Here is a 25,310-nt window from a genome sequence, read left to right on the forward strand (position 1 = left end):
CATGCTTTAGCACTTAGCTAAGAGTTTGCTAGCATGTTTTAGCATGCTTCTAGTATGTTGTTAGCATGTTTAGCACTTGCTGGCACTTTTTTATATGTTATTAGGAGTCCATAACAGTGTTAAACATGTCACTTCCTGTTGCCAGCAGGTGGCGCTATGACTATAACTGAATATGAGCATGGTCATGTGTTCAGGACAGAACTCTTATCAAACGTGTGAAGTTTGGGGCAGATTGGACATTCCATGCCTGAGTTACAGCAACTTCCTGTTTCATGGCGAAACATCGAAATTTGTCAGGCCGCCGAGGACCCGCCCTTCGACGAAAACTCAAGATCTTCGCAATTTAACGTCGCAAAGGCCTTAAGATTACACTCACCAAATTTGAAGATGATCAGATTAAAACTGTAGGAGGAGTTCGTTAAAGTATGAGGCCTGAAAATGGCAAAAACTGCACAAAAATCTGAGAGGAAGTTCAAAATGGCTGACTTCCTGTTGTGTTTAGGGCTACGCTCCAAGAGACTTTTTGGTAGGTATTAGGTCATTACATGTATGTACCGAATTTCGTGCACATACGTGGAACGTTGCGGGAGGCGCACTCCGTTGAACTTTTATAGGTGGCGCTATCGAGCCATTTTGCCCTGTCCAATTCTGAAACCTATATCAGATGTAAATTTTCGCCAGTTCTGACGCGTGTGCAAAGTTTCGTGAGTTTTCGAGCATGTTTAGGCCCTCAAAAATGCAATTTAATGCGGAGAATAATAATAATAATAATAATAATAATAATAATAATAATAAACAGAGCAATTCCAAGAGGGTCCTCACACCATCGGTGCTCGGGCCCTAATAATAATAATAATAATAATAAACAGAGCAATTCCAAGAGGGTCCTCACACCATCGGTGCTCGGGCCCTAATAAACAGAGCAATTCCAAGAGGGTCCTCACACCATCGGTGCTCGGGCCCTAATAAACAGAGCAATTCCAAGAGGGTCCTCACACCATCGGTGCTCGGGCCCTAATAATAATAATAATAATAAACAGAGCAATTCCAAGAGGGTCCTCACACCATCGGTGCTCGGGCCCTAATAAACAGAGCAATTCCAAGAGGGTCCTCACACCATCGGTGCTCGGGCCCTAATAATAATAATAATAATAATAATAATAAACAGAGCAATTCCAAGAGGGTCCTCACACCATCGGTGCTCGGGCCCTAATAATAATAATAATAATAATAATAATAATAAACAGAGCAATTCCAAGAGGGTCCTCACACCATCGGTGCTCGGGCCCTAATAATAAACAGAGCAATTCCAAGAGGGTCCTCACACCATCGGTGCTCGGGCCCTAATAATAATAATAAACAGAGCAATTCCAAGAGGGTCCTCACACCATCGGTGCTCGGGCCCTAACTAATAATCACTGGCTTCCAGCAAATGTCATACATGTGTTCACAAGAGATTTATGTGGTTTTCACGAGTGCCGTCTATTCTCAACTAAGCTTACTCTACACCTACATCATACGTCAGGTCAGAGGTCACCATTCCATCGGAAGTCGACTCTCTCGTGAACGCGCCTACGGCCATGGCCGGAAGCCAGTGATCATAGTTTATGTTTTAAATATGGATATTTTTCTTACAAAATCCATCGCTTTACTTTATTAACCCACTGGAGTCATATGGATAACTTTTTCGATGGATGAATGCACTTTTTGGAGCTTCAAAAACTTGGGCACTATTAAATGCTATTACAAAGGTGGAAAGAACCAGGATATTTTTTTAATATAACTTTTGTGATCTGCGGAAAGAATAAAGTCATCTACACCTGATGGCTTGAGGGTGAGTAAATAATGGGATAATTTTCATTTTTGGGTGAACTAACCCTTTAGTAAGGCATGCATTTCAGCTATTTATACATTTATGACACAATAAATCTATATTTTTTGTTGGCACATCAGCTTCCATCATCCATCCTCAGAATAAAAAATAAATAAAAAAACAGAACAATATTTTGTTTACACTGCTTTTTTATACGTTGAATTAGCATTTATTAAATTTTTGTAATTTGATATATGTAAATATTTGATACTATGTTTCTTTTAAACTTCAAGTGTTGAAGATTGGGTCATTTCCATTCCTGTTCCACCCTGAGAATGAGATATGTGTTTGGATTGGGAATGTTTTGAGAGGAGAGACAGTTGTTCCTATGCAAATGCACTTTCGAACACCAATACTAAAGAGTGCTTGAGCTTTTTCTGAAAATCTACACACATGAATATGTACAAGAAGGGATTCAGGCAGCTGTTCAAGTTGGTAAGAATGATTGTGAAGGGCCCTATCTGATTGAAAACCTCAATGAAGCTGTATTTAACATTTGTATTTAACACTTCAAGTAATTGGTGAACATAAAAGGGAAGCCAGCAGAAGAAGAAGGCCAGGATTACTGCCAGGATACGGAAGGGTTTTAGTTTATTGTTTTTCCGGAGGCGCTTAACTCGTACTCCGATTACAACATACGAAGCAGAGATTATGATGAACGGAATGAGGAAACCCACCACAAAATGATACTGCACAACAAACACTGTGCATTGAAGAATTTCAGGAACGAGAAACAATCAAGAGGCAGGGGCCTCTTGATTGTTTCTCGTTCCTGAAATTCTTCAATGCACAGTGTTTGTTGTGCAGAATCATTTTCCGAGAGATGACTAAAGGCAGGCTGCAAGTGACTGACGCTAACCAAATAAATAGGCAAATTATCCTTGCTTTCAGGACACTTTGTTTGGTCCGGGACCACACCACCAGCCAGGCGGACAGGCAGCGGTCCAGACTGATCGCTGTCAGCAGGAAGGTGCTGGCAAACATATTCAACACGGTCACCAGGCTGCTCAAGAAGCACATAAATTTACCAAAAGGCCAGTCGAACTCATTCGTAAATTATACCAAAGATCAGGAAGAATGAAAATAGGAAGTCTGCTAACGCCAGGTTAAGAAACCAAATTGTATTGACAGTGCTTTTCATTTTGAGGCCTGTGATGAAGATGACCAGTCCATTGCCAACAACACCAACTACAAATATTACACAGTTGAGGACAATATGAATTTTCCCTAATTTATTCACTGTGATAACTGCATTGCTGGTTGATGTCATATTGGATGGGGCTACAGTTTGGTCTGAAGTAAACAAAAAATGCATGTTGAGCAATGTGGAGAATTACAACAGAATATTGCAAAATGTTGCTCAAAGAAACTTCTATGTCATTTTAGTAAGAACCACAGCTATACTTACTCATTTTGATATTTGTGGAAGAGGCTGAAAAAATATATACACCAAAAAAAATATTAACCAAAAATCTTTTTAGCCAAACTCTATCTGTAACAGAGCATTATCAACATTTGAGCCTGAATTTAAACTAGATGTACCGCATGGCGGTACAAAATATGACCGCCGCTCAGGCCTGCACTGGCTTTCCACAAAAAGAAATGACGTGGAGCAATTTGGCTGTATTGCGTGTTTATGTATATACCTAAAAAAAGTAGTAGTATGTGCATGTCTGTCTGTGTGTGTGTGTATGTGTGTGTGTTTGTGTATGTGTGTGTCTGTGTGTGTGTGTGTGTCTGTGCGTGTATGTATGCGTGCGTACATGTGTGTGCGCGTGTGTGTTTGTGTGTGTGTCTGTGCATGTGGATTTGTATGTGTGTGTGTGTGTATGGGTGTGTGTCTGTGCGTGTGGATGACAGTGTGTGTGCATGCTTGCGTTTGTTTGTATTCCTGCATGTGTGTGTGTGACAGTTAGGGTTGCCAACTTCAGAAAAGGAAAATGCGGGACAATCGTGGTTAGGAAAATGAGGGACACTCAAAATATTTGTACTGTATCACACAGTGTACGTCATTTCAGTGTCTGCAGTTAAGTTTGTGTTTAAAAGGTTATCAGACATAAACACATTTGTATTGCTTAACCTATTTATGTATTTAATTCTAAAAATAATTTTAATGTCATACATGAAAAAAGTCACATTACAAACAAACCATAGTTCAAAATAACAGCATTTATCTAAAATAGAAAGCTTTTTTAACATTATACACTAGGCTTACAGTTCAAAAGTTTGGGGTTAGTAAGATTATTTTTGGGAAAAAAAATAAAGAAAGTAATTGCCTACTTTTATTCAGCAAGGATGCATTACATTAATCAAAAGTGACAGTTAAGATAATGTTACAAAAGCTTTCTATGTACTTTCTAAAAGCTTTAAAACATTAATAATAATCAGAAATGTTTTTTGAGCATATTATTCCCTCAGGTAGATTACATGTTTTCTTGCGTGGCTGGATGTTAGACTCATGAACAATAATCACGTTGTTTGCATTCGCCAAAATTGATTAGCCGAAATCAAAACGTGGACAGTGAAAGGAAATTACCGTTAGCGCGAGACGAGTCCGACTTGAAGCGGAAGCGACCAGACGGCAGAGGATGTTCGCAAATCAAACAATGATTTGTCTCAAAACAGTGATTAAAAAAAGCTGTGATTGGATGATGACAGGTGTCGGTGATCATTCTCAAGTGTCGTGGTCAGCACTGCTGCTGTTGCTGTTGTATCAGTCAGTGGTTTATCAGCTTGTCAAAAAACGGGACACGGGAGGTCACGCAAGGGACAAATAAATTAGGCCCAAAATGCGGGACGTCCCGCCTAATTCGGGACAGTTGGCAACCTTAGTGACAGTATCATCCTAAACCAGCAACCCTTCGCTCAACACCACCATCTACAGGCCGATGAGTGTACAGTCACTAAATGTGCACATAAATGAATTTATTTTATACCCCCCCATGGATGAAATTCTACGAAACTTAGCATACCCCCAGAGGATGTCAAGTTAATCATACACATGAAATATGGTGCAGTTCTGAACATCTCAACTGAAGATAGGGGCGATTAAAGCAGAATAATATTGCATTTTCATGTCTAAAAGTCTAGTGGGGCTACATGCCCACCAAATTTCATGTTCCCCGGTGTTTCGGTGTCCCTGGTATCGTTGACGAAAAATTCACGGGGGGCCCAGCGCGGGGGGGGGGAGTGGCCCCCGGGGACCAAACGAAATTTTTCCGTAAAATCTATAGTGGGGCTACATGGCCACCAAATTTCATGTTCCCCGGTGTTTCGGTGTCCCTGGTATCGTTGACGAAAAATTCACGGGGGACCCAGCGCGGGGGGGGAGTGGCCCCCGGGGACCAAACGAAATTTTTCTGTAAAAGTCTAGTAGACCAACATACCATAAAAATTTCTTCATCCTCGGTGCCACGGTTCAGGTAGTTATTTAGGAAAAACTGCATTTTTTGGGTTTGGGGGGGCCCAGCACGGGGGGGGAGTGGCCCCCGGGGACCAAACGAAATTTTTCCGTAAAAGTCTAGTGGGGCTACATGCCCACCAAATTTCATGTTCCCCGGTGTTTCGGTGTCCCTGGTATCGTTGCCGAAAAATTCACAGGGGAAGTGGCCCCCGGGGACCAAACGAAATTTTTCCGTAAAATCTATAGTGGGGCTACATGGCCACCAAATTTCATGTTCCCCGGTGTTTCGGTGTCCCTGGTATCGTTGACGAAAAATTCACGGGGGGCCCAGCGCGGGGGGGGAGTGGCCCCCGGGGACCAAACGAAATTTTTCCGTAAAAGTCTAGTAGACCAACATACCATAAAAAATTCTTCATCCTCGGTGCCACGGTTCAGGTAGTTATTTAGGAAAAACTGCATTTTTTGGGTTTGGGGGGGCCCAGCGCGGGGGGGGGAGTGGCCCCCGGGGACCAAACGAAATTTTTCCGTAAAAGTCTAGTGGGGCTACATGCCCACCAAATTTCATGTTCCCCGGTGTTTCGGTGTCCCTGGTATCGTTGACGAAAAAATTCAGTAGATGACGAAAAAAAAACAAAAAAAAAAAAACAATCCCTATATGACCGCTTTCGCTAGCTACGCTAGCGGCGGTCATAATAATTTTCAACATACACAGGGTTAAAGAAACAAATTATAATCCACTTAATTCATTTGGAAGGAAGAAAATGCTAGAAAACTAAGAAAGTTTTTAACAAAAACTAAAATACAAAATGTAAATTAACTAAAATATAATGCAGAAAAACTGTTAAACATGCAAAAAGACTCATGAACAATAATCACGTTGTTTGCATTCGCCAAAATTGATTAGCCGAAATCAAAACGTGGACAGTGAAAGGAAATTACCGTTAGCGCGAGACGAGTCCGACTTGAAGCGGAAGCGACCAGACGGCAGAGGATGTTCGCAAATCAAACAATGATTTGTCTCAAAACAGTGATTAAAAAAAGCTGTGATTGGATGATGACAGGTGTCGGTGATCATTCTCAAGTGTCGTGGTCAGCACTGCTGCTGTTGCTGTTGTATCAGTCAGTGGTTTATCAGCTTGTCAAAAAACGGGACACGGGAGGTCACGCAAGGGACAAATAAATTAGGCCCAAAATGCGGGACGTCCCGCCTAATTCGGGACAGTTGGCAACCTTAGTGACAGTATCATCCTAAACCAGCAACCCTTCGCTCAACACCACCATCTACAGGCCGATGAGTGTACAGTCACTAAATGTGCACATAAATGAATTTATTTTATACCCCCCCATGGATGAAATTCTACGAAACTTAGCATACCCCCAGAGGATGTCAAGTTAATCATACACATGAAATATGGTGCAGTTCTGAACATCTCAACTGAAGATAGGGGCGATTAAAGCAGAATAATATTGCATTTTCATGTCTAAAGTCTAGTGGGGCTACATGCCCACCAAATTTCATGTTCCCCGGTGTTTCGGTGTCCCTGGTATCGTTGACGAAAAATTCACGGGGTGCCCAGCGCGGGGGGGGGGGGGTGGCCTCCGGGGACCAAACGAAATTTTTCCGTAAAAGTCTAGTGGGGCTACATGCCCACCAAATGTCATGTTCCCCGGTGTTTCGGTGTCCCTGGTATCGTTGACGAAAAATTCACGGGGGGCCCAGCGCGGGGGGGGAGTGGCCCCCGGGGACCAAACGAAATTTTTCCGTAAAAGTCTAGTGGGGCTACATGCCCACCAAATTTCATGTTCCCCGGTGTTTCGGTGTCCCTGGTATCGTTGACGAAAAATTCACGGGGGGCCCAGCGCGGGGGGGGGAGTGGCCCCCGGGGACCAAACGAAATTTTTCCGTAAAATCTATAGTGGGGCTACATGGCCACCAAATTTCATGTTCCCCGGTGTTTCGGTGTCCCTGGTATCGTTGACGAAAAATTCACGGGGGACCCAGCGCGGGGGGGGAGTGGCCCCCGGGGACCAAACGAAATTTTTCTGTAAAAGTCTAGTAGACCAACATACCATAAAAATTTCTTCATCCTCGGTGCCACGGTTCAGGTAGTTATTTAGGAAAAACTGCATTTTTTGGGTTTGGGGGGGCCCAGCACGGGGGGGGAGTGGCCCCCGGGGACCAAACGAAATTTTTCCGTAAAAGTCTAGTGGGGCTACATGCCCACCAAATTTCATGTTCCCCGGTGTTTCGGTGTCCCTGGTATCGTTGCCGAAAAATTCACAGGGGAAGTGGCCCCCGGGGACCAAACGAAATTTTTCCGTAAAATCTATAGTGGGGCTACATGGCCACCAAATTTCATGTTCCCCGGTGTTTCGGTGTCCCTGGTATCGTTGACGAAAAATTCACGGGGGGCCCAGCGCGGGGGGGGAGTGGCCCCCGGGGACCAAACGAAATTTTTCCGTAAAAGTCTAGTAGACCAACATACCATAAAAAATTCTTCATCCTCGGTGCCACGGTTCAGGTAGTTATTTAGGAAAAACTGCATTTTTTGGGTTTGGGGGGGCCCAGCGCGGGGGGGGGAGTGGCCCCCGGGGACCAAACGAAATTTTTCCGTAAAAGTCTAGTGGGGCTACATGCCCACCAAATTTCATGTTCCCCGGTGTTTCGGTGTCCCTGGTATCGTTGACGAAAAAATTCAGTAGATGACGAAAAAAAAACAAACAAAAAAAAACAATCCCTATATGACCGCTTTCGCTAGCTACGCTAGCGGCGGTCATAATAATTTTCAACATACATAGGGTTAAAGAAACAAATTATAATCCACTTAATTCATTTGGAAGGAAGAAAATGCTAGAAAACTAAGAAAGTTTTTAACAAAAACTAAAATACAAAATGTAAATTAACTAAAATATAATGCAGAAAAACTGTTAAACATGCTAAACATTTAAACTTAAGAGAAAATGCCAAAAATCGTACCTTTTGTCTCGGTAAATAATAAGAAAGTTGATTGGAAAGCGGTCAGTACATGTTTCTTTACTTATCATCCCCAATCACAGTTAAATATCCTTGTAAGGGGAAGAGAGAAGAGTCTTTTCACTTATCATATTCACTGGAATCAATTACATAATGCTTTCTGAAGTCTGTCCAAGGTCACTCTGTCATGGCTCATTAATGAGAAATTAAGGCGTTCAGCTCATTCTTAGGAAATAAACTATTTTTATGTCATTGGTCGCCATGACTTACTAGGAATATAATTCTAATTACTCTAACATATTAGTACCAGTTTAATGTTTATTGACCTGTATTTCTAAAACAACAACAACAACAACAAAAACCATTGAGACATACTGTATAAATAGCCTTCCTCATTGAGCAATCAATTTTATGATAGCAATTATTTTGTTGTCTGGTTTATATTTTCTTTCAGCACCTGCTTTAGTAGTATTCGCCATAAGAGGAATTGTATTTTAGTAATTCCAATTCTCAATGCGTTTTTGATTTTACTTCACAAACACAGACCTGTGCTTTTTCAGGGCTGGTAAACACTGCTCTTGCACAAGGAATCCAGGTTTCTCCATTTACTGTGCAAGTCTGAAAATAGTTGGTTCTGATCATGTGGTGATAGATGGATTTATGCTTCTGTATTTTATTTATTCTTATTATTAATTACAATAATTAGCCTATATAATATAGTCAGTGTTTGAGCTGGCCTTCAAAATATGATTTTGTGCAGTGTTGGGGAAAAGTACTTTTAAAAGTAATGCATTACAATATTGTGTAACTTCCTAAAAAAGTAACTAATTGCGTTCCTTAGTAAACGGAACTATGAAAACTACTTTATGAAAAGTAAAGTGCTACTCTTGCTTTACTTTTTCTCACCTGGGCTGGGCTTGCTTGTTTTTCTTTTTAATATCAAAAAAGTTGTATATTTGAAATGAGCTGTCAGCGCATTTAATTAATCATACCTCTCTGAATACCGAACTGATTTTCACCCTTTTTTTTTTTTTTTTGGCTGCAAAGGTCATACATGGTTCTGCGTATTTTAATATTCATAGTGGGCTTACCAGTAATAGATATGTTGTCCTTCAAGGAATTTTAAGTTTAGAGTTTTTGTGTCATGTGGTGATGTCACTTCCTATTAAGTCACTTTTTGTCCTGTTTTGTACTGTTTGTCCTTCCTGGTACTGCATGGAAACAATGAGACAGACATGGTGTGCTCTCGGTGTTAAATTCACTTGCATCCCCTTAAAGCATCATAGAGGCAATTCCGTAAGTTTATTTATGTGATATTAGACATGTTAAAGATCATATATTAGTAGGGATTTTGTTGAAAAGATGTTTGATAAGATTGCTAAAAACGATGTTTACTATTGTGTACAAGCTCACAGCAGTGCTAATAGCCTGTATAACTGCTGCTACCGTGATAATAGCATTGTATATTCATGTTATAATCATTCACAATGTAATATTACTCAAGAAATGGACACTGAATATTGCTGTATTGTATTATTACAGTTCTCTTACGAGAGGTTCTCTCGTATTGTGTAAGTTGACTTTTCGCGTATTGTGTAAGTTGACTTTTCGTATTGTGTAAGATGACTTTACGCTACGGGTAAAGTCATCTTTTCTCGAGATCTGAAGCCAAAAAATTATCCTTAATTTTGTATTTATTGTCAACGCAGTGTGGCAGCCAGCAGACCATAGCAGGCTGTATAAGCGTGCTCATTGGCTGTCCTGCGGCAACTGCAGCAGCCTACCGGTGAGCCCTGCGTGACGTCATGCCCAATGAGGGTACTTCACGCCCTCCACACGTCACAGCCCGCCAGAATGGGTGTGGCTTAGCGTATATAAGGAAAGGCTCAACAGGCTGAACTCTGATTTTCATCTCTTCAGCGAAGCTCTCCGCATCGCTGGATCTTTGAAAGAAGCCGCCGCCATCGAAGCAAGCGACAGTGCAAGCTTAGGACAGCGCCTGAGGAATCCGGACGATTCTTCGCCGCCTTCAGCCATCCGTGCCTGTTACGCTATCCGGCGTCATATCCCTTTTCTGCTGTGTGTGTTCGCTGCTGCGACACACACTCTCTCTTCTTCTAAAAGAGAAATTTCCAACGAGGCGTTGTTTCAAATGCCTCGCACCCTTCCCGCTCTCTCTCTATCTGTTCGAGCCGCGTAAACTGCGGCGTTCACAAGGGATGTCAGAAGCAGACGGTCACGGGGCTAGCTTTCTTTACATTACAAGAAAGCTACCCCGCCCTCGCGCCCCGTTCGCGCGCGTCACTCACCGGCGAAAGGAGAAAAGAGTGTTTTAGTCCCGCCGAGGCCGGACCAACCTACATTTCTCACACATTTCTCAGTCCCCTCTTTAGTTCATGTGACTGGAAATATCAATATTGCAGTAAACGAGCCTGTTATAATACATGCACGCCTGCCAACAAACGCCGACACAGAACAAGACGCTCTCTTATATGCTCGCGCTAACTGAAAGCTTATGTGTTTTCCCCCTGTGGCTCAGTGGCGAAATCTTAGGCTTTCGCGCCAGAGACCCGTGTTCAAATCCTGGCTCTGGCAGCAGATAAAAATTATGTTGTTTGCTTCTCTGAGCTCGCGGCCAGCTTCTTACATACAGAAAGCGAACCCGCCTCTCACACCCTCCCGCTCTCAGGATGGTGCTTGAGTATTTATGAGCGTCTAAACATATGAGCCTTCAAAGCATTTCGCTCTCTGTTAGTCCCCTTAAGAAGGTGACTGCAGATGTGCTCGCCTGCACGCAACCGCCGTTTTCACGACGACCCAGAGAAATCTCAAAAAGAGTGTAATGCCTGGGTATCCGGCTCACGCCATTGGTGTTTTAAGTGTAGAAAATGTGTCCACGTCTCAGTGTTCACCCCTACACACAAGCACGATAACCCCCGTGTCTCTCACAGAGCCCACTCTCATAAAGCTGGCAAATGCCGCTCGAGTGTTAAATGTAGGAAATGTGCCCACGAACCTGTGCCCACACCTACTCACTGCCCGCTCTGTTACACGGCCAAAGTTACCTCTTACCGGTCACGTTATGAATGTAAGTCCTGTGCCCGCTCACGAGTGCTCACACTTACTGACAAACACTTTACCCCTGGCGCTGCTCGCGCGTCCCGGTTTTTCCCACAAAATGCTCCCAGTCCAAAGCAACCGGGACATCGTGTGTAAAACGACCAGCCATCGCTGTCAGCGAGCCGCCGTATTCAAGCGCTGAGAGCGTGCGCTCCGCGCCCATGCCTCTGATTCAGGTTCTCGACCCCACGAAGTGCGTCGATCGAAACCCGGAGGCCATTCTGCCCTTAGCTGTACATGCAGAAGCATGGGAAGCTATTCCAGGCGTGTCAGAATGAGTGCTGTGCACAGTAAAACAGGGCTATTCGCTGAAATTCGCTCGCCGTCCCCAGCGCTTTCGAGCACGGACCGAGACGAGAGTGAATATGGAAGTAGCACACCTACTCCTCGCAGAAATAGCAAAACTGCTGTGCAAAGGGGCCATAGAACCGGTACCTCCTTCTCTGAGCGAGTCAGGCTTTTTCAGCCGTTACTTCCTCGTGCCCAAGAAGGACGGAGCTCTCAGACCTATCTTAGATCTGAGATATTTGAACAAAGCTCTCATGAGAAGACCGTTCAAAATGCTCACAACCAGACCGATACTCGTGCAAATTCGCCCGAGGGACTGGTTTATTTCTCTCGATCTGAAAGACGCGTACTTTCAGATTCAGATAATACCCCGTCACAGGCCATTCTTGAGATTCGCCTTCGACGGTCAGGTATATCAATACACCGTCCTTCCGTTTGGCCTGTCTTTAGCACCCCGTACATTTACGAAGTGCATGGACGCGGCTCTCGCTCCCCTGAGAAATCGGGGTATGCGGTTTTTGAACTATCTGGACGATTGGCTGATTCTGGCACAGTCAGAGATAGAACTTATATCTCACAGAACAGTGCTTCTCAGCCATCTGGAAAGCCTGGGTCTTATGGTCAACTGGACCAAGAGCTCATTACTGCCCAGTCAGTCAGTCTCTTTTCTGGGAATAGAGCTGGACTCTGTGGCTATGACGGCCCGCTTGTCGACACAGCGCGCGCGCCGTGTTCGACACCTGGCCGTGTCTTTCCAGAAGGGCAGCATCGCTCCTCTGAGAACATTTCAGAGAATGCAGAGAGTGCTTCAGCTGGGCTTACTGCGTATGCGCTTTCAGCCCTGGAGCCCTGGTTAGCGGCCGACTGGTACCAGTGATCTCGACAGACGCCTCCAACTTAGGTTGGGGCGCTCTTTTCGAGGGCAGACCGGTCTTCGGCCTGTGGTCAGACCAGGAGAAATGCCTCCATATAAACTGTCTGGAGATGATAGCGGTCGAGAACGCGCTGAAGCGTTTCCTCCCACACATATGGGGCCACCATGTTCTAGTCCGCATGGACAACATGTCCGTGGTGTCCTACGTGAACCACCAGGGCGGTGTCAGAGCCAGGAATCTCTGCAAACTGACAGAACGCCTTCTCGTGTAGGCTCATCACTCGTTGCGCTCACTGAGGGCCGCGCATGTACCGGGCCACAAGAATGTCGGCCCAGACAAACTGTCCAGGGACAACATCCCCCCGGGAGAATGGTCCCTGCACCCTCAGACAGTCCAGTCACTGCACTGTCGGAAAAGCGGAAGTTCGACCTTTTTGCGTCAAAAGACAACGCTCATTGCCCGAGGTTCCTCTCGAAGAGCGAGGACGCGCTGGCCCAAACCTGGCCCAGCTGCCCGCTGTACGCTTTCCCTCCGATCTCGCTGTTACCACAGGTAATCAAGAGGATCAGGGAAACGCGCCACTCAGTGCTCCTCATAGCCCCGCGATGGGAGAACCAAACCTGGTTCCCAGAGCTGGTGAGGCTGTCACACGTAGCCCCATGGCCGATCCCGGTGAGGAAAGATCTTCTCTCTCAAGGCGGTGGATCGATTTGGAATCCCCATCCAGAGCGCTGGTCTCTGCATGTGTGGATAATCAACGGATACCCGTTGCCTTGCCAGAAGGGGTCGTGAAAACGATCACACAGTCTAGAGCTCCTTCTACGAGAAGACCCATTCCACTAGAGGCATGGCTTCGTCGTGGGCTTGGTCCAGCGGGATTTCTATTCACGACATTGGTATGGTGGCAGGCTTGGCCTCCCCCTCTACATTTGTTAGGTTTTATAACCTGGAAGTTCCCGGCTTGCAGGCTAAACTTTTATCAGTCTAGGTGATGTGTATGTTCTGCCCAGTTGTTCATGTGCAGGCTACTCTCACGTGACTACTAGCTCTTCTGGTTGAGCTGCACAAAGGGGTGATATTCTCTATACATAGACCGGCGGAGCCGCTCTGTATTTTCCTATGATGTGCTTATGTACTAGTGCCGGACCGCGTTGCTGGCCGCCTGAACTCCACACGTTTATACATAGACCGGCGGAGCCGCTCTGTATTCCTATGAAGTGCTTATTACATGTGATGGCCCGCGTTGCTGGCCGCCTGTTTCCCACATGTTTTTGTGTTCCCCGGGCTTTCCCTGGGACTCATGCAGTGGATTCTCAGCGCGCACGGCGTTGACAAGGGGTTCCCGTAGCGTAAGCAACTTACGCAATACGAGAGAACCTCTCGTAAGAGAACGTACTCGGTTACCTAACGTAACCTCGGTTCTCTCTAGAAGAGGGAACGAGTATTGCGTAACCTGCCGTGCTCGCGCCACGATTTTTTTTTTGGCTTCAGATCTCCAGAAAAGATTACTTTACCCGTAGCGTAAGCAACTTACGCAATACTCGTTCCCTCTTCTAGAGAGAACCGAGGTTACGTTAGGTAACCGAGTACGTTTTCACCACTACATGTAAATGAGGAAGTGTGACAGTAAAGCATCAAACTTACTACGACTCTGTCTTCATTTGCATGGTTTAACTTGTTGTTTTGTCAGAGTTTCAACACACTGCATGACAACACTACCAATATTCTGATATGTAATATAAAGTGACCAGACGTCCGAGATCAAAACTGGGAACATAATCCCCGAAAAGGGTGAAAAAACAGGGACATTTCCAGTTTGACTATCAATCTGAAAAACCTATGTTGTGTCTTCAAAAACAAAATGGGAACAGAGGTAGTTTTTTTTTTCTGTATTTAGCCAGGGACAGGCAACCAAAAAACGGGGACTGTCCCCTGAAACCAGGGACGTCTGGTCACCCTATAATATGTGATGTACGCTATGATAGGTATTTTGCAAATTACACACTATAAATATGATAGAGAAGCAGAAACAGATAGTGGCAGTAAAGTCAGATATTTTAATAAGCTGAAGAAACAATATATGATTATGTTATATTAGAGTCTACTTGGAGCTTTTTATATTTGTCTCTCTCTGACACACACACAAACACACACACTGTACTATCACGTTCTTCTGCATCCATCTCCTCCCAGGCCTTGACATTTAGCAGCCCCCCTCCCAACACACACGAAAGCTTTGCATGAGCTAAAACCCCTGAAAGAGGACTGTTTTGCAGAGCTTCTTTCTCGTGCTCCCTTTCTAAGTTACTAGCTAAGCTACAAGTAGCGATTGCCCAACACTGATAATACATTCTGTGCCACCAGTGTAAAATTCACTGGCCAATGTTATATCAGTAATATTTGTTTTATTTCTACAATAGCATTCTTGTGTCAGTTGTAATCTAAGTCAGTGTTATGGAATATGACTTATCAAGTCTCAGTTCATAGCCGGGTGAAGACCGGCCGGTACAGTACATGATTTCAGTACAGTAAATCACAGTACATCAAAGATCCTTGCTCCTTCTCAACTCTCTGGTAATATTATTTTCACAAAATACAACCAATAGTACGGTAATGTTAAATCTCACTTGTGAAAAGTAATCCCCCGAGCCCTATTTGCGATGGTCAGCAGGAATATGCTGCACAGTGCTCTGGCATCTTAACTGCTGCTACGCAACGCAACTAGGAGTATGACCGGTTCAAGATGGAGGCCGCATTTCTTGCGCCCAGCGTCTACTCTCTATTATGTCTATGTTCAATACTCTTACTTCAGCAAAAAAACAAAAACAAATGATGTTTCACTAAAATCATTGTTGCTTATTATTGTTTAATTGGATCATTGAAGGTCAACAGCAAGTAGCCTACATGGGTTATTAAAGTGAAATTAAATACATAAACTATATTTGTGTTATTTAAAGGTATAGCGGAGGATTTTCCCGAATTGTAGAAACGAACCGCCCTCTCCACTTTTTGAAAAAATGCACATGCGCAAAATTCTACCTGCTCCTGAGAGGGAACGCCTATTAAACGTGTGCATGAGAGAGCATGCACGAGCCTAGTTCTCCTCGTGCACGCTCTGTTTACAAGTTGCTGTGTGACTTGTGCCAGGGCTAGCATCGCTAATCATAGCTTACATTAACTTTTACTAGCAGTGATTTTAAATGGATTTCTCCAAATAGCATGCCAAACTTTACCTGTCGAGTAGAAACTTCGCGACTGAGGCATCAGTGGGAAGCCCAACCTGTGCTTTTAGCGCACGCCAGCATGTGAAATGTTCTCCCAAAAACACTCTGGTCTTGTTTCTTTCTTCAGAGGCCTTTCTCTTCTTGTCATACAATTCGTAGACACTTTTTCTCTTGCGACCCTCAGACATTTTGAAAAAACCCGGTGAGAACGGCGAGCTTCAATGAATGGCTGAAACCGTAGCTCACCACACATATACACCTGAAAGTGCGCATGCGCAGAAAGTGAAAACTATAGGACGAGCACGTACGACGGCCTTACGTAAACATATCACCAGAATGATTGACAACTAGGAGGACCAATAGTCTTGATGATCCACCCGGAAAAAGAAAATCCTCCACTATACCTTTAACGCATTTTTGCATAATATCCTGAGTTTGCATTTCATTGATTTGGAGGAATACTGAATGTGTTTTTGTGCGAGTGAGATGAGAAAATGCTCACATTTAGTCTAGAGCTTCAATAATCATCATGTTCACACAGCACACACATCTCCTCTGCACTTACTCATGATTTCTCTCATCATGAGAACAGGAGAGCTGTCAGTCAATACATGAGAAAACAAAGTAACTTCCATTACTTGTTTGAAAATCACCTGTTGTAAATTTAATGTAACTTTACTAGTTCTTTGATTACTTTTCGGATTACTTTCTTTGTGACTTTTTGACACCCAACACTTATTATTTTTCATAGTAAAAGCATGCTATGGTTTAACACTGTGACTGTTTTATGCCTGATATTAAAGGTCAGACAGCATAAACATTTTCTTTGTATTTATATATAAAAAAGGGGAAGACTACAGACAGCATGTTTCACACAGAATTACTTCAGTTTTGGTGATTGAATAAACATTATATAGTAGGCTACTATATAAACATATAATATAACTAAATTAGCAGTAGCCTATTACAGTGGTTCCCAACCATTTTAGGGGACTGTACCCCCAAAACACTTTATCCTTCCTGAAGTACCCCCACAAGTGTATGTGATCGGTGTGATTTTTAGATTTGGTGTAAATTTTAGGTTTGCACAGTGTAAAATCTCATTTACCTGTAAATAATATTTTTACTTCCTATAATAACTCATACTTGTCTTAGTTCAATATTTGTATGACTTTTATTTTCACATCTTCACATGTCCAGACCAATTATACAAAAACAAAGATTACATTTTCTATACATAGTAGCAGCCTACTCTAAATATGTTTAGACCTGTGTACACAAAAGGACCAATCAATGAGAAACTTGACCCTGTCTCTCACTCATAAGCTTGGTCAGTCTTGGGGGCATTGTGGCAACAGCAGCTATCAGGCTTTTCTCCAAGTTGAGTCTGTTCCTGTGCTTGGACTTGATTATGGCCATGGATGAAAATGTCACTTCACATAAATATGTAGATCCAAATGGCAGGAGTTCATTCAGTGCATGTTTCCCCAAATCAGGATATTCCTTCTCCACATCACACCAGAACTGTCACAGGTTTGTTTCTGAGTACCTCATCTTCAGTCCACGGTCTGAGGACACATCCAGCAGATTTTCCTGTAGTCTGGTAGGAATGTTGTTATCCGTACTTTCAGTCATGAAAGGATTACGGACCCAGTCAGGTCAGACCAAACATAAGTTTGGCAGACTTGCTTTCAATATCAGGAAAGTAGTAGTTGAACTCACTGTTGAGTTTGGATAAATGTGTGCTTACTAGTTGCACTATAGGAGCTCTGTCAACATCACCTGCAGAAAGGTAGCTGTTGAGCTGCTGGAAACAACTTGTGTCCCCATCTTCACATTTACTCTCCCACAGTTTGATCTTCTTCATGAATCCACACACTTTATCATACATGTTTAGGATGTGTGTGTCTTTACCCTGCAAAGTTAAATTCAGGTTGTTCAGTTTGCTAAAAAAAATCAGCGAGATATGCAAGGCGGGCTACCCAGTCTGTGTTCTCCAACATAACAACAAGGGGATGTGAGTGTTCTGCCAGAAAAGCGCTTACTTCGTTGCGCAGCTCCAAAAGCCCTCTGTAGTGCTTTCCCTTTCGATAACCAACGTACGTCGGTGTGAAGCAGTAGCTGTTGGTGCTCAGCGCCACTGTCATGACAGAGCCTTTCAAACAGTCTGTGATTCAGAGGCCGCGATTCGACTTTCACTGCGTCATTCAAAACTTCATGTAACTCAGGACTCATTCTCTTACTGGCCAGTGCCTCTCTGTGGATGATACAGTGATTCCACTGAACATCAGGGTTTACTTTCTTAATCTGCGCTATTAATCCTTTCACCCTCCCAGTCATTGATGCAGCACCATCCGTACACACATGAATACAGGACTTCCAATCCAGATTGTGCTCTGAGAAAAAAGTGTCGATAACGTGAAACACATCTTTACCAGTAGTGCTCCCCGTTAGCTTCTTGCAGAATAGAATGTGCTCGTTAATTTCAGAAATGTCTCTGTATCGCACAAACGCAATAAGCTGGGCTTCCCCGCTAACATCTGTTGACTCGTCCAACTGCAGCGCAAATTAACCAGAAAGTTTTAACTTTTCCACTACTTGATCGACAATATCAACGGCCATGTCATCAATCCTATGGCACACTGTGTTATTGGACAATGGTACCATTTTCAGTGCATCAGCTGCTTTCTTATCAATCATTGTTTCTGCAAGAATTACAGCAGCAGGCAAAATTAGCTCCTCAGCAACAGTAAATGGCTTTTTGGATTTAGCCACAAGTAGCGACACAGCATATGAGGCCTCCAATGCTTTGATTGACACTGCAGTCGCTTACTTTAATTTTTCTTGACTTCCCTTAAATTCTGATAGTTTTCTTTGAAAAAACTCTGCTGTCTTACCGACACAGGAAAGATGCTTGGTATTTAGGTGTCGTTGTAAATGGGCTGGTTTCATGCTATTATTAGAGAGCACATCCCCGCGGAGGAAACACAGCGGCTGAGGCGGTTCAGTAGGTGTGGACGTGAAACCGAAAACGACATACTGTTCATGAAATTGCCGGTACTTTGACTTATCAGCTTTCTTTCTTTTTTCCATTGGTTCACTTGAGCTGCCGCTAGCACTGCTGCTGCTTGGAACGGCACGTTTTTTTAACCATTGATCCATAGCTAGCTAGTGTTTCTGTTTTACTCTCTGCTAGCCTCTCTGCCTGTTGCTATGGTTACACTAGCGCACGGCAGCGCGCGCGCAGCCACGGGCAAGCGAGCTGAGAATCAGTTGGCGGAAAGGACAGGGTGACTTAACTGAATGGTTTCCATATTATAACATGATTATAATGTTTTGAGAATCATCCCACGTACCCCCTGGGGACTGCTCACGTACCCCTGGGGACTGCTCACGTACCCCTAGGGGTACACGTACCCCCGGTTGGGAAACACTGGCCTATTACAACGTGGCTTAAAGATTGTGTAAAACAAGTCAATGGAAAATAAATGCATTAAAAAGGTAAAACATATAATATATAATATAATCAACATATAATAGGTAAAATATGTTTAAAATATTTATATCTACAGGTATGTTGAAATATTTCCCCAAAGCCATGAGTATACAATAAACATCTGTAGGTTTCCCATAAAAAGCATAAACAATACAAAACATTTTTATCATCCCAACCAGTTTAGATGCAACAACACATCACACCAATGGCATGAGTTTGGGGTAGAACTATCTGTTAGTCCAACCAATGGAAAACAAGAAACCTGCCTGAAATGTAATTTTAATGGTGCATGAATTACACCTTTGGATTGACTTTAGAACAAACAAGTCTTTGAATCACTGCTTATCTGACATGGGATGAGGGGTTCAAGGCGGCAAAGTGGAAAGCTTCTTAATATGCTTTATCGGATCACTTCAGACTAATACAAGGAATGAATATCTCTGGGACTGATTTTCTAAATGCATGTTTTGTTGTCCTGGCTGCTGCCAGTTGATGAGAAGGTTGTTTCGTTCATCTTGAGACCCTGTGATTCTGAGAGGCCTGAACAAGTGGAAGGGCGAGATGATCGGAAAGGCAGATGTTCTTCAGCAAACGCCGTCTCCAGCACCAGCAGTAGAGACTGTTTCAGCTTATTCTTAAACTCCTCACACATGAACACATAGAGAATGGGGTTCAGACAGCTGTTGAGATGAACCAGGCAGTTTACGAAAGGTCCTATGTGTCTTAGTACTTTTTTAAAGTCACTCCACTTATTCTCATTTGCAATTACGGTGGACAGCTGTTGAACATGAAAAGGAAACCAGCATATGAAAAAGGCCATGATCACAGATATGATGACCCGAAAAGGCTTAAGCTTCTTCCCCCTTTTGAGACGTTTGGCACGCACTCCGATAGCAATGTATGAAGATGCAATGATCAGGAAGGGGATGAGAAAACCCACCATAAACCTGTATATGACCAAAGACTTGAAGGGTTCTACATGATAAATGCACCGGTTATTATCTACATATCGGTTGATGACAAAGGGGATGCTGCAGAGGATGGATAAAACCCATGCAAATGCACAGATGATCCTGGCTTTGACCAGAGTTCGTTTGTTTTGAGCCCAATCAATCACCCAGGTGGACATGCATCGGTCCAGGCTGATAGCGGTCAGCAAAAAAATGCTGGCAAACATGTTGAGCACCGCCACGAAGCTGACAAACTTGCACAAGAAGTCACCGAAGTGCCAAGCCATCTTGTTAAAGGCAGTAACAATGTAGAGGATGATGATTAAGATGAAGATGAAGTCTGCAATCGCCAAGTTGAGAAACCATATGGAGTTGACGGTCGTCTTCATTTTGTAGCCAGTCACAAATATGACGAGCCCGTTTCCAACGATACCCAGAGCGAAGACGACAAAATATATGCATATATTGAAGATTTCAATGCTTGAAAAGGCTTCCATCTGAGTTGCATTGGTCCCATTCACAGCACTCAAAAAGGTTGCATTCGCTGCACAAAAAAAGAGAAAGCAAACTGTAAAAGAAAGTCATAACATTTCTGATTCTTTCTTTTAATTTTGGTTGAAAGGATTCATTCAGAAATCCAACTGATTCAGCAATCCGGTTGCAGCGGTTAACAGCTCAATGGAGTTGTAAATTAATGATTTTCAGTTGCGCATAAAGCTGATGAATGTCTTTAAAATAATTTTGGGATAGTTATTACAGCTCTGATTTACAGTATGAATCTTATTATTGTTGTTCAAATTAGAACCTTAGTTACCAGTTCATTGTTAATCATGCTCAAGATTAGGCTAAATTATATTTAATGAATAATCTCATTTTATTTGTCAGAATTATGGGGAATAAATGTCTGCAAATTTAGAGATTATGATAAAAGGAGATGCTCAATCTTACCATGATGCCACCAGGGGGCATCATGTCCTATATTCTTATGTATAAAATGCATGATGTGTATCTTTTACTGGGTATTTTAACTCAAAAATATGCTTTTACGCTTTTAAAAGAATATAACCCAACAAAGTATTTTTGCTGTCTACAGCTTAAATTGTGGCTGGTAGGTTAAAAGACTTTGTCAGCAAAATTTGTTGCACAATTCACATGCAACATAAGACCACAAAATTGTACATTGAAAAGACAAAATATAATTTTCTGCTATTCTGGTCTCATTAATGCTTTCAGACAGTTTTGCATTTAAGCAAATACATTTTGCATTAAGCAGTAAATACAGTTGCAAATGACACACCCTTTCTGACCACAGCTTTTTAACCAATATTGACGTACACGGCATGTATTGAACACGTGACTGAAGTCTCAAAAACTAGCCAGAGATGCAATATATATATTTTTTCTTATTTTATCTTAATAAAATAGTGGTTTACACTGATAAACAACAGCAGGGATGGATGATGAGATCTCTTTTTGACTTCTGTTGGATTAGAGTCTAAGCTTTTAACTCAACGCCATGCTGCATAATCTTGATCAAATCAACAATTCAAAGAAGTCAAGATAATGAACTCAACCGAGGGGTGGGGGAATAAAAAATGCATGTCATTTTGAAAAGGCATTGCAGCAAACATAAACTGCCCACATCACCCACTTCTTTTCACAGGGCATCTGTCTCAATAAAACAGAAATTAGCTTGCTATATTATATTAGGTGTATAAACATAGTTATAGCCACAGGAATATTGCGTAGATGTAGATTCTTACCCATTTTCAGTCCTTTCCTTCTGTTGTTTCTGCAAGTGTGTGTTATTAAAGCTCACAACAACGTCTTCACATGAACAATTGGTGGTTGTTTCCCCTTCATTTGTGTCAAAGTGGCGTGGAGTAACACCCACAAGCAACAAGGGAACTATGCTTCTGTAGAAAACTATTTTGAATATCAGCTCTCAAAGGTTAAAGTTACAGTCTTCCATGGCAACCTAAAATAGAATCATATACTTTATTAACATAATCCAGATAATAATTTAAAAAATACAAATGTTTATGACAACAGCAACTAAGAATTAAGGTGCAGAGCAGATAAATATAGTTCTGCTCTTTGATATTGGTGTTTTGAGCATGATTATATAATATTATGTAAAAACAAATGCAAATTTGACGTGCCACATTCTGCTGATAATCTTTCTTCTTGAGTGTTTAAAAGCAGTACAGAGGATGCCATCTAGAGGCTATAATCTTCACTTTATCTTCTTCCTTTATAAATAAACCCTTCTTTGGCTTATTTAAACAAACAAATAAAAATATTTCTGCATGATGTATCTTTTTACATAAACTGTTTTACTTTGAACAATTTTTGAACTTGGCATTACAGTTCTTCTCATTCTAGGAAGAATAGCTTGTTGTAGGCTACTGCACATTTGTAAGCCTCTTTAGCTAAAAGCTTCTGCTAAACTAATAATTGTGAACTTATTAAAAGGCCAGACCTTTTAAGCCATTCAGACTAGTTAATAATTTATCTTCGAAATGGACAAAAAGCAGCATAAAAGAGGTCGATATGGCTCATGCACTTAAATAGTCTTCTTCAGTCAGTGATAGCATTGAAGGAACAGACTTGTGCTTTTGGCCTTTTTATATTATGATACAAGCAAAAAGTTAATTTGAATAAGGCAGAAAAGTGTATGCTAAGACCTATGTACATGAGAATCTGCAGAAGCTTTCAGAAAACAAGACACTAATTGTCATGACAAAGTTCAATAATGCAGCAAGAATAAAGGGTATTAAGGCATGAAGACTATAACACAGTTTACCCTGACTCATCCTTGAAATCTCTTGAAAGAGAACCCTTCCACTGTGATCTAGAATAAAATTACAATAAAAATTAGTAATGTCAGTCATTCCTAGTTTCCTCATAAGTATAAATACTCAGGTTTTGCATTTTTAGCAGTAAAGGAATGACTGCAGCAGGTTACCAGGAACAAAACTAGTTCTTGTATAGTTTTGAGGCTGTGATGTACGAATGGGAAATTTGTTTGGTCATGTTTACATAATGCTTTAGCACTATTTTATGTCATATTTCTTTTTTTTTCTTTTAAAGCAATGTTTTGAGGCTTCTTATGATTTACAGTTTATTTTTTTATTCGCTTTGATACTATTTTCACAAGTAAGGTGTTTATATCACAACAGATCATCAAAAGAGCACTTTTTACAAGCATTTCATCATGTTTTCAATTGTGTTTTCAAAATCACAAAGTATCCTTTTCACTACTCAACTGTTTCATCTATTTAAATGTTTGTCTTTCATAATACCATTACTATCAAACTTTTGATTTCCATCTGTAACAAAGTTCGTTATTGTGGGAAGGAGGCGGGAACCGGCGAACATTCAAACAAACTTTAATATATCAAAAATAAAAACAAATACAAAACTAAAGTAAAAGACAGCAGCCCATCACGGACAGCTGCTGTCACATCAAATAAAACACAAACATCAAATAAAATCCAGGCCTATGGCTCTCTCGATCTCCACTGTCTTCGCTCCCCCTTTTATGCTTCCGCTCCTCCGTGAGAGATATGAGACCAGTGCATATCATGGGTGTTGCTCATCAGTAATCACACCACCGGCCTCGCACCCTTCTCCCTCGGCCCTCAGCATCGTCCTGCTCGCCACATACCCCCATCACCCCTCGCAGGCCGGGGGGTACCCACGAGACTGCGCTCTAAAATTAAACAGGTGTGTTTAATGTACTCATTTGGCAGCAAAACTCTTTCAGATTAAGATTTTAAGTGTTATGAACTCAAAATGTCTAGTTATTTAAATGATTTGCTATATCTCTGTTTAATATGATTGGTCGTGCCTGAAATTCTGCCTTGACAACGTGCTGATTGGTCGATACACAGTAAGTTTTTTTGGCAGTCATTTTTTTGTTCATCATGAATTTGCTGATGCAGGCAGCAGGCCAGAGGCACTGACACTGCATAAAAACAGTAATTTCGGGGTTAAATCTGAGATTGGACATTTCAGTGAAACTTATGGTGTATGTACATGGTATGTGTGAATTCATAAAACTATTTTAAATAACATGTTTGCCAGAACATAACGGCAAAGTTTTTCAATATCATATTTTTTCTGAACTGTATTTTCTAGCCCCCTTCCTTCAGTTACTGCGTGCGCTGACAGTGTCATGTTGTGTTTTCAGACATTATATCAGACGAAAGTAAGTGCAAATTCATAAAACCTTTTTTAAATAGAGTATTTACCAAAACATACGAAGAATTAAGTGTTGTTGATTTAAATCGAGCGCGTTTATGTTGTAAAATTGCTATCTTAGCTAGTTTGGTAACTGCTAACTGGTACGTTACTTAGCAACTGCTACATACATTTCTAAGAAGTTAGTCATTAGTTAAATATTATGTTATGTTATATGTTAAATACACGTTTTATTAATTAATGTTAGCCTACCTAGTGTGCTTGACTTGTTAACATATTCTCCTCTGACAAATCAGCAGACACTTTCTTCTCAACTGTCCTCAGAGGCTTCAAAAACAGCTCTGAAGGAAGAACTGCAGCTGACTTTTGATTCATGTTTCATGATTTTTCATGATTCATGGCAGACAAGGCAGATTAGGTGTGTTTTAGCAACATACTTAAAAATATATCATATTTGTTAAAGTGCAGTGTAAATTTCTCGCATTAGGGCCCAAGGCCCTATTGTTTTCGGTAGGATTATTATTAGGGCCCAAGCCCTGAAAGGGCGAAGGCCCTATTGTTTTCGGTAGGATTATTTATTATTATTATTATTATTATTATTATTATTATTAGGGCCCAAGCCCTGAAAGGGCAAAGGCCCTATTGTTTTCGTTAGGATTATTATTAGGGCCCAAGCCCTGAAAGGGCGCAGAGCCCTATTGTTTTCGGTAGGATTATTTTTAGGGCCCAAGCCTTGAAAGGGCGAAGGCCCTATTGTTTTCGTTAGGATTATTAGGGCCAGTGTTGGGGGTAACTCATTACAAGTAACTTGAGTTACGTAATCAGATTACTTTTTCAAGTAACTAGTAAAGTAACGCATTACTTTTAAAATTTACAACAAAATATCTGAGTTACTTTTTCA

General features: G+C 42.0%; 2 protein-coding genes and 1 pseudogene across 7 annotated transcripts in view; 1 reads left to right on the forward strand and 2 right to left on the reverse strand.

Moving 5' to 3' along the window:
- Positions 1 to 2,094: 2,094 nt before the first annotated feature.
- LOC311090382 (chemerin-like receptor 1) lies at positions 2,095 to 3,143 on the reverse strand (annotated as a pseudogene). The gene has a single exon. The product of its transcript is annotated as a chemerin-like receptor 1 (transcript).
- Positions 3,144 to 9,451: 6,308 nt separating this feature from the next.
- Positions 9,452 to 25,310, forward strand: part of LOC311091109 (uncharacterized protein) — a 156,075-nt gene continuing 140,216 nt past the window's right edge. For all 5 annotated transcript variants that reach the window (XM_084126871.1, XM_084126867.1, XM_084126869.1 and 2 more), the window contains exon 1: positions 9,452 to 9,546. The gene's annotated coding sequence lies outside the window, so the exon portion shown is untranslated. The remainder of the gene's footprint in view (positions 9,547 to 25,310) is intronic.
- On the reverse strand, positions 16,926 to 22,071 carry LOC311090946 (C3a anaphylatoxin chemotactic receptor-like). The gene is made up of 2 exons (XM_084126593.1): positions 21,967 to 22,071; positions 16,926 to 20,747 (listed from the first exon to the last, which is right to left on the reverse strand). Exons 1-2 carry the CDS (start codon positions 21,968 to 21,970, stop codon positions 19,708 to 19,710), a joined length of 1,044 nt encoding a protein of 347 aa, XP_083982719.1. The 5' UTR covers positions 21,971 to 22,071; the 3' UTR covers positions 16,926 to 19,707.

This window comes from Abramis brama (assembly GCF_963993115.1).
Source record: "Abramis brama genome assembly, chromosome: 10".
Lineage (NCBI taxonomy): Eukaryota > Metazoa > Chordata > Actinopteri > Cypriniformes > Leuciscidae > Abramis > Abramis brama.